At 47.1% G+C, this 16,935-nt stretch overlaps 1 protein-coding gene across 10 annotated transcripts in view; it reads right to left on the bottom strand.

The window, feature by feature from the left end:
* The window catches only part of RIMBP2 (RIMS binding protein 2), a 358,745-nt gene extending 345,016 nt beyond the window's left edge, over positions 1–13,729 (bottom strand). For 3 of the 10 annotated variants that reach the window (XM_029057608.2, XM_039910266.1, XM_039910272.1), the window contains exon 1: positions 13,213–13,728. In XM_029057608.2, coding sequence (XP_028913441.1) covers positions 13,213–13,245 — 33 coding nt within the window. In that variant the 5' untranslated portion in view covers positions 13,246–13,728. Of the gene's footprint in view, positions 1–13,212 lie in introns of all 10 variants that reach the window. The other 7 variants (XM_039910265.1, XM_039910278.1, XM_039910269.1 and 4 more) reach the window with 6 other exon arrangements.
* Positions 13,730–16,935: the final 3,206 nt, after the last annotated feature.

The following is a 16,935-nucleotide window of genomic DNA, read 5'->3' as shown; positions in this document are numbered from 1 at the left end:
AATAATAATGATGGCATTTGTTAAGCACTATGTGCAAAGCATTTTCTAAGCGCTGGGGAGGATACAAGGTGATCAGGTTGTCCCACGTGGGGCTCACAGTCTTCATCCCCATTTTACAGATGGGGTAACTGAGGCCCAGAGAAGGGAAGTGACTTGCCCAAAGTCACACAGCTGACAAACGGCTGAGCGGGGATTTGAACATATGACCTCTGACTCCCAAGCCTGGGGTCTCTCCACTGAGCCATGCAGCTTCTCTACTAAGGTTGATTTAACTAAACACTAAATGTCCTGACATTCGTGAAAAGCGAAAACGTTTCCGTGGCTTTTTCAGGCATCCATCCGGCACAAAAAATCTCCACCTCAGGGTTCATGAAAATCATTTATTCATTCATTCATTCAATAGTATTTATTGAGCGCTTACTGTGGACAGAGAACTGTATTAGGCACTTGGGAGAGTACAATATAACAATAAACAAGCACATTCCCTGCCCACAAAGAGTTTACAGTGTTTACTGTGTGCAGAACACTGTACTAAATAGGTTATGAGTAAAGTTCCCTCAGCCCCAAAGAAAGATACCTTATCCAGCTTTCCAAACTCCCACCCTCCCCTTGTGCAGGTGCTCCTTCTGCCTCCCCCACCCCCCAATCCTTCCCAGTAACTTCTAATAACCCACAGCTGTGCTGTCTCTCAAACACAATCCCCAGATTCCCATCTTATTCCCTTACCTTTTTTTCCTACTTATCTGCAAAACTGAGTAACAACCAATCTGTTCTTTTGTTCAACTATTCCCGCATCAGTCTTTATTACTTAGAGAGGAAAAATCAAGTCCCCATTTTTCTCTAGGGGCAAATCACCAATCATTAATTCCCCCAGCCAAGTAACTATCTGCATGGACTCTATCAATTACTGCAAAGTCGCACCATTTTCAGTAGCAGTATTATAGCTGTTTTATATACTGGGGGTATTTACTGAGTGCCTACTGTGTGCACAGTGGTGTACCAAGCACTTGGGAGAGTATCATGCAACAGAGTTTTATTATACCGAAGCAAGAATTTTAGGAGTTAAACTGAAGGAACTAATTGGAGTGCTCTGCACACAGTAAGCACTCGATAAATGCCATTGAACGAATGAACTTCCTAAAAGTGAAACACAAAGAGCGGGGACATCCAACGTAAAAGTAACTTTAACAGGAAACGAGCCACACGAACATCTTTAAAGAACCTCCAGGTGTCATATAAGCAGAAGGGCTGAACAGGAGAGAATGATGCGGGCAAACTATTTATCAGAGCACCCTCCCTTGAAGACCAGTAGGTATGACAGTATCATACCACTCACATAAGGAGAAAAAACAATATTCACAAAATTCACGGAGGGATGGTCGACCTTCCCAGCTATGAGCCAGCTGAACTTTCAAGCAGCCTAATAATGTATAAGATGGGAACTTCCTTACTGTTTCTAAGGTGATTTGAGTTGATTAGAAAGAAGCTTCTTAAAGGCTCCAGCTGATCCCACTCTTTACGTAACTTCTAAAATTACATAAAACCTGGCTACCCAACACTAGGCAGGCAATGTTGAAGGGTACCATTCTGTCTGCCCACCATCCCCGGTGATGAACTCCAAATCAATCCCTGGTATTTACTGAGTACTTACTATGTGCCCAGCACTATTCTAAGCAATTGGGAAAGTGCAATAATGTTACCAGAAACTTTTCCTGCCCATTACAAGCTTACAGTCTAGCTTGAGTTCAAGTTATGCACAAAAGGGACAAACCTCTAGAGCCATTTCTGAAGTTTTGGCTTAATAGTTGAGAGGGATTTGTCTTTTCCCTATTTTGAAACTGTTTTAAGGACACCTAGCGGGAAATAGCTTTTCCAGACTGTCCTCTCCGCCAGAGTTTTCAAACGATCCCAGAGTCAGATTCATGATTTTTCTGGGGGAAAAAACAACAAGGATGCTTATGAAAAAAAAAAGCAAACATCCAACCATTCCCAAAGTTGTACCACACACATACTGCTAATAAAAACCCAGCTTTGAAGAAGGCATCGTCAAAAGTTCAAAATTCAGGATCACATCTTTAAGAATACACATTGAATGTGTGATCATGCACACACTCACAAACTTCATCAATACTGCAGGAGGCCAATTATCTCGGCTAACCGGTTGGAATGGGTGATGTCCCTATATCTGTAAATATTTATTGAGCCTTACTATGTGCAGAGCATTGTACTAAGCACTTGGGAGAGTCCAGTACAACAGAATTAGCAGATACGTTCCCTCTCCATATATCTGGCTTTCCCCAGCACCTATATAAGTTCCCTCAACATCAGAAAGTGGAAAAGGGAATATCCCAATGCTCAAGAACCTGTTTCTCATTCCATTACAACAGGGGGCACAGCACCAGAATTCTTCCAGGGGAGAACATCTATTTCATCCCACTTTTGAAAATCCAAAGAGCTGAGTAAAACTGGATTTTCAGCTCATCGTCATCAATATTTAATGACCCCCTATTTTGTGCAGAGCACTGAACTACGGTGCTTGGAACTGTGCCAAGAAAACAGAGAATATGGTTCCCACCGTTGAGCAGTTTATGATCTAATGGGGGAGACTGGCAGATGAAATTTGTATACCTACAATAGGAACAAGAGGAAAAAGCACACTACAGAGTGATTTTAAAAAGGAAATAAATAATAGTAAATAAATAGAAAGGAAATATGTATGTGTGCATATAAATATATATATATGCTAAGCATGACTGATGGAGTGCTATGACCTGAGAAAGAGAGACAGGCAAAAGGGAAGCACTGTGGCCTAGTGGAAAGAACACAGGCCTGGGAGTCAGAAAGCCTAGGTTCTATTCCTGACTCTACCACTTGCTTGCTATGTGACCTTGGGCAAGGCACTTAACTTCTCTGTGCCTCAGTTTCCTCGTCTGTAAAATGGGGATTAAGACTGTGAGCCCCATGAAGGAGATGGACTGTGTCCAACATGAAGATCTTGTCACTACCCCAGGGCTTAGTACAGTGCCTGGCACATAGCATTTAGAGAAGCAACGTGGCTCAATGGAAAGAGCATGGGCTCGGGAGTCAGGGGTCATGGGTTCTAATCCCAGCTCCTCCACTTTTCAGCTGTGTGACTTTGGGCAAATCACTTTACTTCTCTCATCTGTAAAACGGGGACTAAGACTGAGAGCCCCACGTGGAACAATCTGATTCCCTTGTAACCCCCCCCCACCGAGTGCTTAGAACAGTGCTTGGCGCATAGTAAGCGCTTAACAAAACCATCATCATCACTTACCAAATACCATTAAAAAAACACACAGGAATTTGACCTTCATTTGACATCTGAGGAAACCGAGGCACAGAGTAGTTATCAAGCGGGTCCAGAGCACCTTAGTCTCCAGACTCCCAACCCTGTGCTCTCTCTTCAAGGCCACTTAAGGCCATTTTCCCCTTTCCCAGTAGACCGAGCTACTTTTTAGCCAACCATAAGTCTACTTCTTCTGGCCCGATTGATCAGATGGCAGGAGGAGAAAAGCAGATCTGAGTTTCACCTATCCAACTCCGTCTCTTCATGTACAAAATGGAAATGAGTGATGGTACATATTCACGTGTGTAAACTCAGTAAAACCTTACCCGGGGCTTAGATTTACCTGCACTGGACACGAAAGAAATCAGTGAGTTTGGAGGCCAAGTTTTGATCTCATTTTCCTCTCAAAGCCTAAAATAAAGATGCCGGAAGAGGATTGGCTGCTTCTCCTGAACTTCTTTTTTCTCATCAGTCTCACAGGCTCGACTAAAAACTCATCTGTTCCACAATTACCCTCAGATTGACCCTACAAGATTCCAATCACTCGGAACACTCGGTAGCTCTCGGGGCTTAGGGATTTTGTTTCTCATTACGGAATGTTTCTCTTTCTCTTGGATGTGTGTTCTCTCATCACTTACGGTACTCGTTTCTCTCATTTAGTTTGTATTTAGTCTATTCTGTAGAGATGCTGTCTCTTGTGCATTTGCATCTGCCCTGCCTTCCCTTTACCCTTCATGTTCAAAGACGGTGCTGACGGCGAGATCCTATCTGTGCACACATGTAAGCAGAAGTAATGGTATTTATTAAGCAACTTAGGCAGGCAGAGCACTGTATGAAATGCTCAGAAAAAAATACACAAATGGAGATTAGACATGGTCCCTGGCCATCCTACAGTCATATCTCCAAAAGGGCTTTTCCCTCTAAACCCTGATTTCCCCTACTCCCTACCCCCTCTGCACTCGAATTTGTGTTCCTTAAGCACTTGATGTTCATCCCCCTCTCAGCCCACAGCACTCGGTACATACCCTTATACTCTGCCATTTCTTCTACCTGTAATTTATTTTAACGTCTGTCTCCCTAGCCCGTGCTCTTTCCACTGAGCCACGTTGCTTCTCTAAGTGCTACGTGCCAGGCACTGTACTAAGCCCTGGGGTAGTTACAAGATCTTCATGTTGGACACGGCCCATCTCCTACATGGGGCTCACGGTCTTAATCCCCATTTTACAGACAAGGAAACTGAGGCACAGAGAAGCTCCTTGTGGGATCATATCAACCAACTCTCCCACGAATTCCGTATTACATTCTGCACTCAGTAAGCACTCGATAAATACCACCGGCTGATCGATTGCCCCTCAAGCTGTTCACAATCTGAGAACAGAGAAGTGGAGAGGAGACAGGCAACAGACACATAAGGAAGGATGAAGTGATAAAAATCACCAAAACGATATCAAAGACCAGGACAATAATGTATCCAACAAGAAGAACAAGGCACTGTAGAGAACGGAACAGAGTTTTGGGCTCTGTGCAACTCAGAGACCAGCAGTCCCGCCCGCGACTGAGTCCAGAAGGCAGCTACAGCCTTCCCAACATCTGAAGGTTGCGAAGGTTCCATCTCCAGATTGAAGTTGGAAGGGCTGATGGAAGTTCCAGTGGGGTGGGAAGTGGGGGTAACTTCTCTCCCATTCAATCATTCGATCGTATTTATTGACTGCTTACTGTGTGCAGAGCATTTTAATAATAATAATAATGATGATGTTGGTATTTGTTAAGCGCTTACTATGTGCAGAGCACTGTTCTAAGCGCTGGAGTAGATAGGGGGTAATCAGGTTGTCCCAAGTGAGGCTCACAATTAATCCCCATTTTCCAGATGAGGTAACTGAAGCACAGAGAAGTGAAGTGACTCGCCCACAGTCACTCAGCTGACAAGTGGCAGGGGCAGGATCCGAACCCATGACCTCTGACTCCCAAGCCCGGGCTCTTTCCACTGAGCCAAGATGCTTCCCTTTTTACTAAGCACTTGGGAGAGCACAACAGTAAACAGACATATTCCTTGGGACAACCTGATTCCCCTGTGTCTACCCCAGCGCTTAGAACAGTGCTCGGCACATAGTAAGCGCTTAACAAATACCAACATTATTATTATTATTATTGTCCTTCCACCAGGGAGGTCCCCAAGCTTCAGTTTTAGGAGCCAACGGTGAGCTCTCACCTGTCACTGCCTCCTCACCTTTCCGGCTGAAGAAGGGTCAGAAGGGAGAGGGAGTCAGGAAAAGGAGGGGCTTAATCATGGCAGTCCTCTTGGAGGAGATGTGACCTAAGGCCTTGAAGGTGGGGAGAAGCGTGGTCTGGTTTGTAGGGACAGGGAGAGAGTTCCAGACCAAAGGGAACTCACATCTCCTCCAAGAGGCCTCCCCCTCCTAAGCCCTCTTTTCCCCTCCTCCCTACCCCTTCTGCGTTGCCTACGCACTTGGATCCGAACCCTTTAAGCATCTGATATTCTCCCTACCCTCAACCCTATACAACTTATTTAAATATCCATGGCTCTCTCCCCCTAAAGACTTTTGGGCTGGGAACATGGTTTCCAACTCTGTTGTACTGATATAATGATAATAATAATATTAATTGTGAGGACTAACTACGTGCCAAGCAGTCTATTAAGCACTAGGGTAGATACGAGATCATCAGGTCCCCACATGGGGCTCACAGTCCTAGTAGGAGGGAGAACGGGTATTGAATCCCCGTTTTGCAGATGAGGGAACTGAGGTGCAGAGAAGTTCATTCATTCACTCAGTAGTATTTATTGAGCTCTTACTATGTGCAGAGCACTGTACTAAGCGCTTGGAATGGACAAATCGGTAACAGATAGAGACAGTCCCTGTTAAAAGTGACTTCCCCCAGGTCACATAGCAGGTAAGTGGAGGAGCCGGGGTGAGAACGTAGGCCCTCTTACTCCCAGACTCGTACTCCTTCCACTAGGCCACACTGCTCCTCTCCCAAGTGCTTAGCACATTCTTTTGCACACAGTAAGTGCTCAATAAGTACCCCCGATTGATTGATCGACGGAGCAGGGCTGGCAGCAAGGTCCCGGTGTCCCAGAGAGAGCCCAGTTCCTCCAATCCCCGGGGCCTTAGCCCCCAGTCACCGTGGCTCCCGTTGAGGCTCTCAACTTGCCAGTTTCCTACGAGGGAGAGGGGAGCAGTAGCTCCCATCGGCGGGTCAATCGATCCATGGCATTTACTGAGCTTCGGCCCGGCCACCGTCCGGCTAGCAGCCGCGTAGGCCGAGGACTCCCGGAGGGGTGCCGATGCCCCTCTCCTAGTTTGATAGGCAGCCCCAGGGCCCCAACTGACGAGTGCCAAGGTGGCCGAGGAGGGAGAAGGAGGCTCGCGGGCGATGGACCTTAGGAAAGCCAGAAGGGGTGGGTGGGGCGGAGGAAGCCGGAGAACCAATTTGGAGTTGTGTTCCGAGCAGCGGAGCGGGGAGCCGAAGCTCCGGGGGGCCACGAGAGAGGAGGAGGGATCCGCAGGCTGCAGCCTTAGATCGCCTGCTTGCCTTCACCCCTCCAACTGGCACCTCTCCTGGGGACGCAGCCTCAGCCCACAGATGGTCCTCCCCCGGAGCGCTGAGCCGTCACGACAGATCGCCCCCGGCGTCCCGGGTGCTGCGAGGAAACCGGGAAGTGAACAAGGAGATGCAGACCGCCCCCTCCTCGGGGCCTACGGGAATCTCATCTGGAAGATGAATCGACTTTTTTCCCCCCGAGGTGGATGAGGAAGACAGAATCCTAACCCAGGTGTGCGTGGAAATACATTTCTCTGAAGAAGAGGGAACCCGGAGTTCGGAGAAGATTAAGGACACCAGGAGGGATGGCAAAGAAGCGGCTTGGAGCACTGGATAGAGCATGAGCCTGGGAGTCAGAAGGTCGTGGGTTCTAATTCTGCCTCCTCCACTTGTCTGCTGGGGGACCTTAGGCAAGTCGCTTCACTTCTCCGTGCCTCAGTTCCCTCGTCTGTAAAATGGGGATTAAGACTGTGAGCCCTATGGGGGATAGGAACTGGGTCATTCATTCATTCATTCAATCGTATTTATTGAGCGCTTACTGTGTGCAGAGCCCTGTACTAAGCACTTGGAAAGTACAATTCGGCAACAGACGGAGACCGTACCTACCCAACAACGGGCTCACAGTCTAGAAGGATCCAACTCGATTACCTTCTTTCTACCCCAGTGTTTAAAACAGTGCCTGGCACATAGTAAGTGCTTAACCAACACCATTATTATTTCTATTATTAAGATTGGACTATTGTGTGACCTTGGGCAAGTCACTTCGCTCCCCGTGCCTCAGTTTCCTCATCGATAAAATGATTCAATGTCTGTTCTCCCTTTCCATTAGACTGTGAGCCCCAGGTGGGGCAGGAACGGTAACCAACTGGATTATCTTTTATCTACCTCAGAGCTCAGTATAGCGCTCGGCATATAGGAAGCGCTTAAATACATAAGCACTTAAATACACTATTATTAGTTTTATTATTATAAACTGCCTGTTTCCCCAGGGAAAAAGGATAAAAAGAGATCTGGATTTGTAAGGCATTTTAGAAACTTTGGTTCTCAAGAGCTACAACGAGCGCTCCATCGGCACAAAGTGTCTGGCCCTGATCGGAGGGAACAGACAGGGAACGAGACAACCCTGACGGATGGTCTTCATTGTCTTCATCCAGGCAGCTATTATTAGAGCACCTCAGGTTACAGTAGGCTCTCTAACCCTCTTCATGTTCAAATGATGACATGCAATCTTCCTGGGAAAATATGTCCAAAAATAAAAAAATCCAGCCCCAGCCCTTTCCGAATTTATCCCATCTAATATATATGGAGAAAAGAAGAGGGGTGGAAAAGTTGGGAAGGGATAGATGGGGAGGAGGGAGAGGGGAAAGAAGAGGGGAAAAGTGAGAGAGGAGAGGGAAGACTGCATGGTAGCTGTCCTTCACGGTCTAAGGAGATGTTGCTAGTACTGGAATGTTGTCCCTGGGAAAACCGTGGTTAAGGAGGAGAAAAAAGTATAGATAATAATAATAATGATGGCATTTGTTAAGCGCTTACTATGGGCCAAGCACTATTCTAAGTGCTGGAGTATATACGGGGTAATCAGTTTGTCCTACTTGGGGCTCAGTGTCTTCATCCCCAATTTACAGATGAGGAAACTGAGGCACAGAGGAGCAAAGTGACTTGCCCAAGGCCACACAGCTGACAAGCGGCAGAGCTGGGATTAGAACCCATGACCTCTGACTCCCAAGCCCAGGCTCTTTCCGCTGAGCCACATAAGCTCCTTGAAGACTGAAATCATGTTTGCTGCTTCTTCCGCCCTCCAAGTGCTTTGAATAGGGCTCTGTATGGAGTGAGTGCTCAGTACGTACGGCAGATTGAAAAAGTAGAAAAAAACTTTCATATCGATGGTAATTATTTAGCACTTACTGTGTGCACAGCATTGTACTAAGTGTTTGGGAGGCTGCACTATAACAGAGTTGATAGATGAGTTCCCCACTCGCAGTGAGCTTGCAGTCTAGATGGAGAAACATATGTTAGTATAAATAAATTATGGGTATGTATATAAGTGACAAGCAGCGTGGCTCAGTGGAAAGAGCCCGGGCTTGGGAGCCAGAGGTCGTGGGTTCTAATCCCGGGTCCGCCGCTTGCCAGCTGTGTGACTTTGGGCAAGTCACTTACTTCTCTATGCCTCAGTTACCTCATCTGTAAAATAGGGATTAAAACTGTGAGCCCCATGTGGGACAACCTGGTCACCTTGTATCCCCCAGCGCTTAGAACAGTGCTTTGCACATAGTAAGTGCGTAACAAATACCACCGCTATTATAAGTGCTGTGGGGCTGAGTATGGAGTGGGGCAAACAGAGGTAAATCTGGGTGACATAGAAGGGAGTGAGAGAAAAGGAAACGAGGGCTTAGTCAGGGACGGCTTCTTGGAGGTGATGTGCCTTCGATTAGACTTCGAAGGTGAGGAGAGTAATTGTCTGTGGAATATGAAGAGGGAGGGCAAGTGTTTAGTAAACTCTCATTTCTCCTGCCCACCCTCCTCTCCGGGTCAACTATGCACTTGGCTGTGTAGCCCAATGACAATAATAACAATAATAATAATTGGGGCATTTGTTAAGCGCTTACTATGTCCCAGGCACCGTTCTAAGAGCTGGGGTGGATATAAGCAAATTGGGCTGAACTTGGTCCCACAAGGGGCTCATCGTTTTAATCCCTATTTTACAGCTGAGGTACCCGAGATACAGAGAAGTTAAGCGACTTGCCCTAGGTCATGCAGCAGGCAAGTGGCAGAGCGAGGATCGGAACCCAGTCCTTCTAACTCCCAGCCCTGGGCTCTACCCACTAGGCAACACTGCCTCTCCAAGCAATTCTCTAAAGCACTCGGATACTCACCCCAGCCCTATAGCAATTATGCCTTTATCCTTATACCCTGCTATTTCTCCTACCCGTAATTTATTTTAATGTCTATCACCCCCTCTAGTCTGTAAATTCCTTTTGTGCAGGGATCATGGATCATATCTACCAACTCCACTGCATTGTACTCTCCCAAGCCCTTACTATTTGACCTAGTGGAAAGAGCAAGGACCTGGAAGTCAGGGGACCTGGGTTCTAATCCCATCTCTGCCACATATCTGCTGTGCGTGACCTTTGGCAGATCTCTTTTCTGGGACTCGGTCTCCTCATCTGTCCAAAGGGGATGAAATACCCGTTTCTCCCTCGCTCCTAGACTGTGGGCCAGGGACTGTGTCTGATTTCATTCTCTGGAATCTTCCACGGTGGCACTTGGCACATAGTAAATGACCAGTAAATATCATTATTGCTTTGTTCCGTAACATAAAGCTTGGGGCATCGCTGCATCGCCCGGGAAACTGGGAATCCACTGCCACAGAGAGATCGGCGTGGCGTAGAGCGATGAGAAAAGGGGTGGGTCTTTTGGAGCAGCAGCTTTGTCAGGATCATGAGACAAGTAGGAAGAAACAGAAGCAGTGCCAGGTCCTCGAAATGATAATCCCAACAGCACAGAGTCTTGGGGGCTCTCAGTCTGGTTGGAACTGTGGGTCTCATACTGACCTCTTCAGCCGCACCTGCGCTTGTTGAAATCAGTGAATTTCAACATCAACAGGGGTCTCCTTCAAGTCCCAAAGACAACGATAAGCCTGAAATGATTGTTTACATTGGTTCCCTTTTTGCCCGTCTTGTCTGCTTTATTAGTCTCTAGGATCCTGGAAGGCCTGGCTACTCTCCCACCTATACCCAATTGCTTAGTACAAGGTGATATGTGTTCTGTAGGCATAGAGTAAAGATCCTGACTTGAAGAGGTGGGGTATAGTGGAAAGAGCGCATGCCTAGATGCCAGAAGACATGGGTTCTAATCCCACCTCTCCCATTCATTCGATCGTATTTATTGAGGGCTTACTGTGTGCGACGCACTGTGCCAAACGCTTGGGAGAGTGCGATACAACAGCAGACACATTCCCTGGGGCAAATCATTTAACTTCTCTGTGCCTCACTTTTCTTACCTGTGAAAATAGGGAGAAGATACCTGTCCTTTCTCTCCCTTAAATTGTAAGCACCATGTGGGGCGGGGATTTTCTCCAATCTGCTTCTATCTACCACCGAGCTAATTACAGTGCTTGGCACATAGTAAGTGCTCAACAAATACCATCATTACTTTTTAGTTCTCCTCTGGGCCTCATTATGCCATCATCATCATCATCATCATCATCATCATCTCGGGATTCCTCTTCAGAGTCTCTCACTTCTCCCCCAACTCCTCTCAATTCCTCTCCATTTCTTTCCTCTTAGCCAAATCTTGGCCATTTGGACTCTCGTATCTCTCATTCTTAGAATCTTTTGTTTCCTTCATTTTAATTCAGTAAAATGACGGCTGCTAAAACTGTCTCCCTCCTTTCTTTCCCCTTCCTTCCTTCCAAGAGTCCACTCAATGGGTCCAACCATTTTCTCATCTACGAAACTGGTCTCTCCTTCCTCCTTGCTTTCGATCCCCATGACTTTTAACTGAATTGCCGATCGCCGTGACTACCGACTCCACACTTCCTTTGTAAGTACAAGATTCCACTTCACTTTCTACCCTCCCTTAGCCACCGTCTTGTCACTGACTCCGTTCCTTCTGTCACAGGCAGTGTTGCCCTCAGGAGGTTTAACAGTTCTGGACAGTAAACAAGGCTAAGATCTAAAAGAGAGGATTCTAATGGCTTGATTTTTTTTTTCTAATTGGTCTTGATCACTGGGGGAAAAAGAAGTTTCCAGAAAACTTCCAATGGCTAAATGGGTGGTTTAAAATAATAAACAAAAACAGCCGTTCCCAGCACTCAAATGTAACCCACAGCATCAATTAGCAAGGCAGAGGGTAGGCCTCTTAACCACAGCCATTTCCCACCCTGCTCCAGCTTTCTGAATCTGAGAGGTGCTTTGAAGGGAGACAAAAAATACAACAAACTGGAAACCACTTTCCTGCTCCAGCTCACAGGTGATCTAATTCCAGAATCCAGGAAGGTGCTCTGAAGGGAAACAAACCAGAAGCCACTTTCCTTCTTTGGATGGGTGCTAAATTTTCATTCTCATGGGAGGTAGATTGGGAAAATAATTTCCCTTCCTGGGGAATTTTCCTGAATTAACTTTGCCCTCTGAGAGGGAGGGAATAGAGTAAGTTGGGTGTTGAGAGAAATATAATACAGTGCTATGAGGCAAGTATAGACCTAATATTTTATGGTCTGGCGGGCTGAAATAAGAAGAGCTTTGGTGGTTTAAAGGTCTCGTCGGCCAGGATTCCCCATGCCCATTAGAGAGAGAAACCGGATCTCAAAATAAATAAATAAGTAAATTAAATTAAAAAAATAAATAAAAACCAGAAACGACATCCTGCCAGAGTGAGGTCACACCTGAAAACGCTCCCAAACCTTCTCCTCTTCGGCAGTATCACTAGCTCACAGATCATAAGAGCTGGGTTCCAAAACCTATATAGCCAGACATCCTTCTGTAGAGAGGAAATGGTTAGATAGCCAGTTACCTCTCTAGAGAAAGGCTGCCAGAAATATCCACTCAAAGTTGAGTTAAAAAAAAATCTGCTAAAGTCAGACACTCTGACCATGACAGAATCTGCTGCCGCACGAAGCATGACTCATGAGTCAAATCATTTAGGAAGAAATCAAACAGTTGTGTCAGTCCTTCCCTTTAGGTGGTATTGACTTCCTTATTATGTAGGGCACCTAAAGTCACCCAACATCTGGGAGAGACATCAGATACATCATCAGCCACCCTCGGTTATGAGGTTGTGATCTAGAGTTTTAGCAACTTTTCTTAAAAAAAAAACAAAGCTTCAAATGAGACTATTTTTTGACCTCTCAAAACTAGCTTCACATTGTCTTTTTAACTCCGTGTCCCCAATTCTTTAAATCTTCCTTTAAAACCTTTTTCGGACTCACCTGTACATTCGCACAATTCCATTACACGTTACGTATTTCTCCTCCCCACCAACTTATTGGTTGTGAGACCCATATCTAATTCTCAGCGCGCTGTATACAGCAGATGTTTCATAAATAATATTTCCACAAGACATGCGCTCATCACGTACAGCATATAACGTAACCAACACAAGGCGCAGGTGTTTTATAGTAAATCGGAATAGACATTAACTTCCAAAGCCAGGTATCTGAGCACACCTAGAATCCCCCAAGAAGAACGACATAAATCATCTTTTGGGTTCGGTGTGGTCGGACTCTGAATCGGAGTCTTGAGTTTTTATTTCTCTACGTTTCCCTTCTGCCCCGTATGCCGTGACTCGAGAAGATTCGGAGCTCGCCGCCTGAGCAAACGGCCAATGGTAGGTAGCAGGTCACCTACCTTCTTTCGCTGCCCTGGTTGACAGAGCCCCATTCAGAGGCCCAGAACCTGGGCGCAGATACCTGGCATCATCCCCGTCTCCACGGGCCAGGGAGCCTCCCCTCCGTCCAGACGCGTTTCCAGAAAACCGACTGGGTGACAGAGGGGCCTCCCCCAGGAACAGACATTCATCTCCGGGCCCTTCAGCCAGCCGGCTCTCACTCCGGCAGCGCCGAGTCCGAGAAGACGCGCGGTCCTTCTCTCCGGCCGAGTTGTTCCCAACTCTGAATTCCTTAAAATCTCCAAAGCCGAGCGAGGACGGAAGCCCCCGCGTCTCCCTTAATGAAATGCCGAAGTCCTAGTCTTCTCCTCTCCACCCACTCTCTCTTTGCCCCCACCTTCGAGAGATCACTTGGACTCTTAAACCTCTTTGGGAAGTCTCAGCCACCTGCTAAGCAAGCAGGTATCACTTGCAGGACTCGGAACGGGGTTAGCAAAGCAAATGAACATTCCACAGTTTCCCCGGAGTTGCCAAAGACTCCTACGGAATGGCAGGGGTGTCTAAAATGCGAAAAAGGAGCCCGAACTGCAAAGAGAAACCAAAGTCTCCTCCTCCCACCCCTAATTAGATCAGAAACCTTGTTCCTCTTCGCACGAAACCAGCGGAGGCATTCCAACTCACGGTCCACCCTCTCCGGAGGGATGAGCCGGCGTCCTCCCGGCCTTCCGAGTCGGCAGCGCCCGGCGAGGCCAGGGCGGCTTTTCCTACGGCAGGTGAAGTGACGGCTACAGGGCAGAAGCTCGGGAAGAAGATCTGGCTCTTCTGAGCCACATACGCCGCCTCATCTAATGCCTTCTCAGCTGTCGGCGTGGCACTGCGAGGCTGTCGTCTGCAGGTCACAAATTAGAGACTCGCTCTGGGTTTGCTAAATGCCCAGCCTGCTGTGGGTGTAAATAGACTTAGCGGCATCCTCCCGCACTCAGTTTTCGTTATCTCGGGGGATCTGTCGGCCGAGCGCTATAGTTGGAAAACCTGAAATGTAGTCGATGAATCTGCAGGTTTTAGGTGCTGAACCCATTTGAGAATACTCCCACCCGGTCACCCATCAGTCAGTGGCATTTGTTTATTCTGCACCATTGGGCAGAACACACCGGTGGGCTTTGAAGAAAGTATGGAAGAAATAAGACATAAGAAATAAATATATATTCCATTGTAATTTCACCTTACATTAGACTGGGGTAAGACCCTAGATGGTAGAGTTATGTCTTATTGCTTTATAGACACACACACACATATATATATATATACACACACACACACACACGTATGTCTATGTACATATCATATATAGATGTACTTAGCACTTGGGAAAGTACAATGAAAATATATATATATATATATAACCTTGCACATGATCGTACTTTCCCAAGTGCTTAGTAGAGTGCTCGGCAGACAGTAAACGCCCAATAAATATCATTGATGGATTGATAGGGGTGGTGGAAATTAGGAATATCTCCTGAAGACGGAGCTTTGAAAATGTACATAGCATTTTACATATGCCCTTTTTTCCTAACTGTAAATTCATTTTGTATTGTCCCAACTTAAATAGAAAGCTTCTTGAGGGCAGGAATTGTGTCTTCTAACTCTATTGCATGTCCTAGTGGAAAGAGCACAGGTCCGGGAGCAGGAGGATCTGGTTTCTATTTTGGCTCGGACCTTTGTTTAATAATAATGACGATGGTATGTGTTACTGCGGGACCTAGAGCAAGTCACAGCTGCTCTGTGCCTCAGTTTCCTCATCTATGAAATGGGGCTTAAATCCAACTCCCTCTTAGACTGTGAGCCGCATGTGGGACCAGGACCGTGTCTGACCTATCTTGTCTCTACCCCAGCACTCAGTACAGAGCTCGGCACGTAGTAACCACTTAACAAGTACTATATTTATTATTTTCTCTCCCAAGAGCTTATACAGTTCTCTGCACAGTTTGTGCCCGGTAAATATTTTTATCGATAGACTGAAGGTGGGGGTGGGGACGACGACGGGGGGGGTGCGGAGAAACATGGTCTGGTGTATTTGAAGAGGGAAGGGTTTCTAGAGAGGAGAAAGAGTGTAAACTATGGATTGGAGATGGGAGGGTTGAGAGCAAAGTACAGTAAGATTAAGGGGGAGAAGCTAAGCGGGTGGACTGGGGTATAGTGAGTAAAGAGACTGAAAGCTCCTGGTGGGCAGGGAACCTGTCCTACCAACTCTGTTGTATTATTTACACCCTCAGCACAGTACTGTGCACACAATAAAAGCTCATAAATACCATTTATTCATAGCATTTAAGGGCTTACTGTGTGCTAGGCGCTGTGCTGAGTGCTGGGGTAGATACAAGTTAATCAGGTTGGACACAGTCCCTGTCCCACACGAGACTCACAGTCAATCCCCATTTTACAGATGAGGAAAGCGAGGCACAGAGAAGCTGCGACTTGCCCAGGGTCACGCAGCAGACGAGTGGCGGAGCCAGGATGGGAACCCAGATCCTTCTGACGCCCAGACCCGTGCTCTAACCACTAGGCCGTGCTGCTTCTCACCAACTGGTAAATTTGGAGTGGACATCCGGTGAAGGAACAGGCTTGAAGCCAATGGTCAGCAGCTGAAATGTATTTTCTGCAAGAACACTGGAGCACTCCTGCTTGCTCTACTGGCATGAATTGGATTTGTCAAAACCTCAGCCTGTTCTCTCTTAGGTGAACATAGTTGCTTGGTTGGGATTTTTGCAAATAATACGCTTGATTTTGCCGTTCAGAAACCGGTTAGGCGGGGGGTGGTGAGGGGGGGGGGTCGAGCTACGGAGGGGACAAAGAGTTTCCCCAAGGCCGTCGGCACAAACACCTTATGCAAACTCCTGAGAGGTGTCCCTTGTTCAGATCTGGCCCGCCTCCTCTATGATGCATCCTCTAGTCTGCTTGCCTTTTCCGAAATAAGAAGAAGTCGGGGGAGGGCTTGGTTTTGTCATTCTTGAGCATCTGTCCCTATTGCATATTAAAGATGGGAGAGGAGCACCTACTCAGCCACAAGCCCCAGGCTCCATCTGCTCCCAGCCTCTGCCTCCAACGGCAGCTGCGAGGAGGCTGGGGTCCTCGTCGGCGCGGCCAGAAGAGGAGTCGAGAAGCCGGCGGCTGAGAAAGAACCTGTTCGCCTTCCAGTTCTGCCGGGGCGATGTCGACGGGTCTCGCCCAATATTCTCAGTTGCGTCAGTTGACGCCGTGCAGTGTTCTGGATGCTCAAATAGAGCTGATTTATTATTAAGATCTCAGACAAATAGCCAGGTTATTCTGGTAACTAATTTCTGTAATTTCCGGAAGGCAAGCGAGATACTATACCAACAATGTTGGTATTTGTTAAGCGCTTACTATGGGCAGAGCACTGTTCTAAACGCTGGGGTAGATACAGGGTCATCAGGTTGTCCCACGTGAGGCTCACAGTTAATCCCCATTTTACAGATGAGGGAACTGAGGCACAGAGAAGCGAAGTGACCCGCCCACAGTCACACAGCTGCCAAGTGGCAGAGCCGGGATTCGAACCCATGACCTCTGACTCCAAAGCCCGGGCTCTTTCCACCGAGCCACACTGCTTCTATGGGGAGAGCATAAACTCTAAGACCGCCAAAGCCCTCCTGAAAGCGCACCTTGTCTAAGAGTCATCCTCAAACACTCGTCCCTGGCACTTCCGCATGGTCTTCAATGACGGTTTTTTT

The sequence above is a fragment of the Ornithorhynchus anatinus genome, chromosome 2 (genome assembly GCF_004115215.2).
Source record: "Ornithorhynchus anatinus isolate Pmale09 chromosome 2, mOrnAna1.pri.v4, whole genome shotgun sequence".
Classification (NCBI taxonomy): Eukaryota; Metazoa; Chordata; class Mammalia; order Monotremata; family Ornithorhynchidae; genus Ornithorhynchus; species Ornithorhynchus anatinus.
This window is presented reverse-complemented; position numbering and strand designations above follow the sequence as displayed.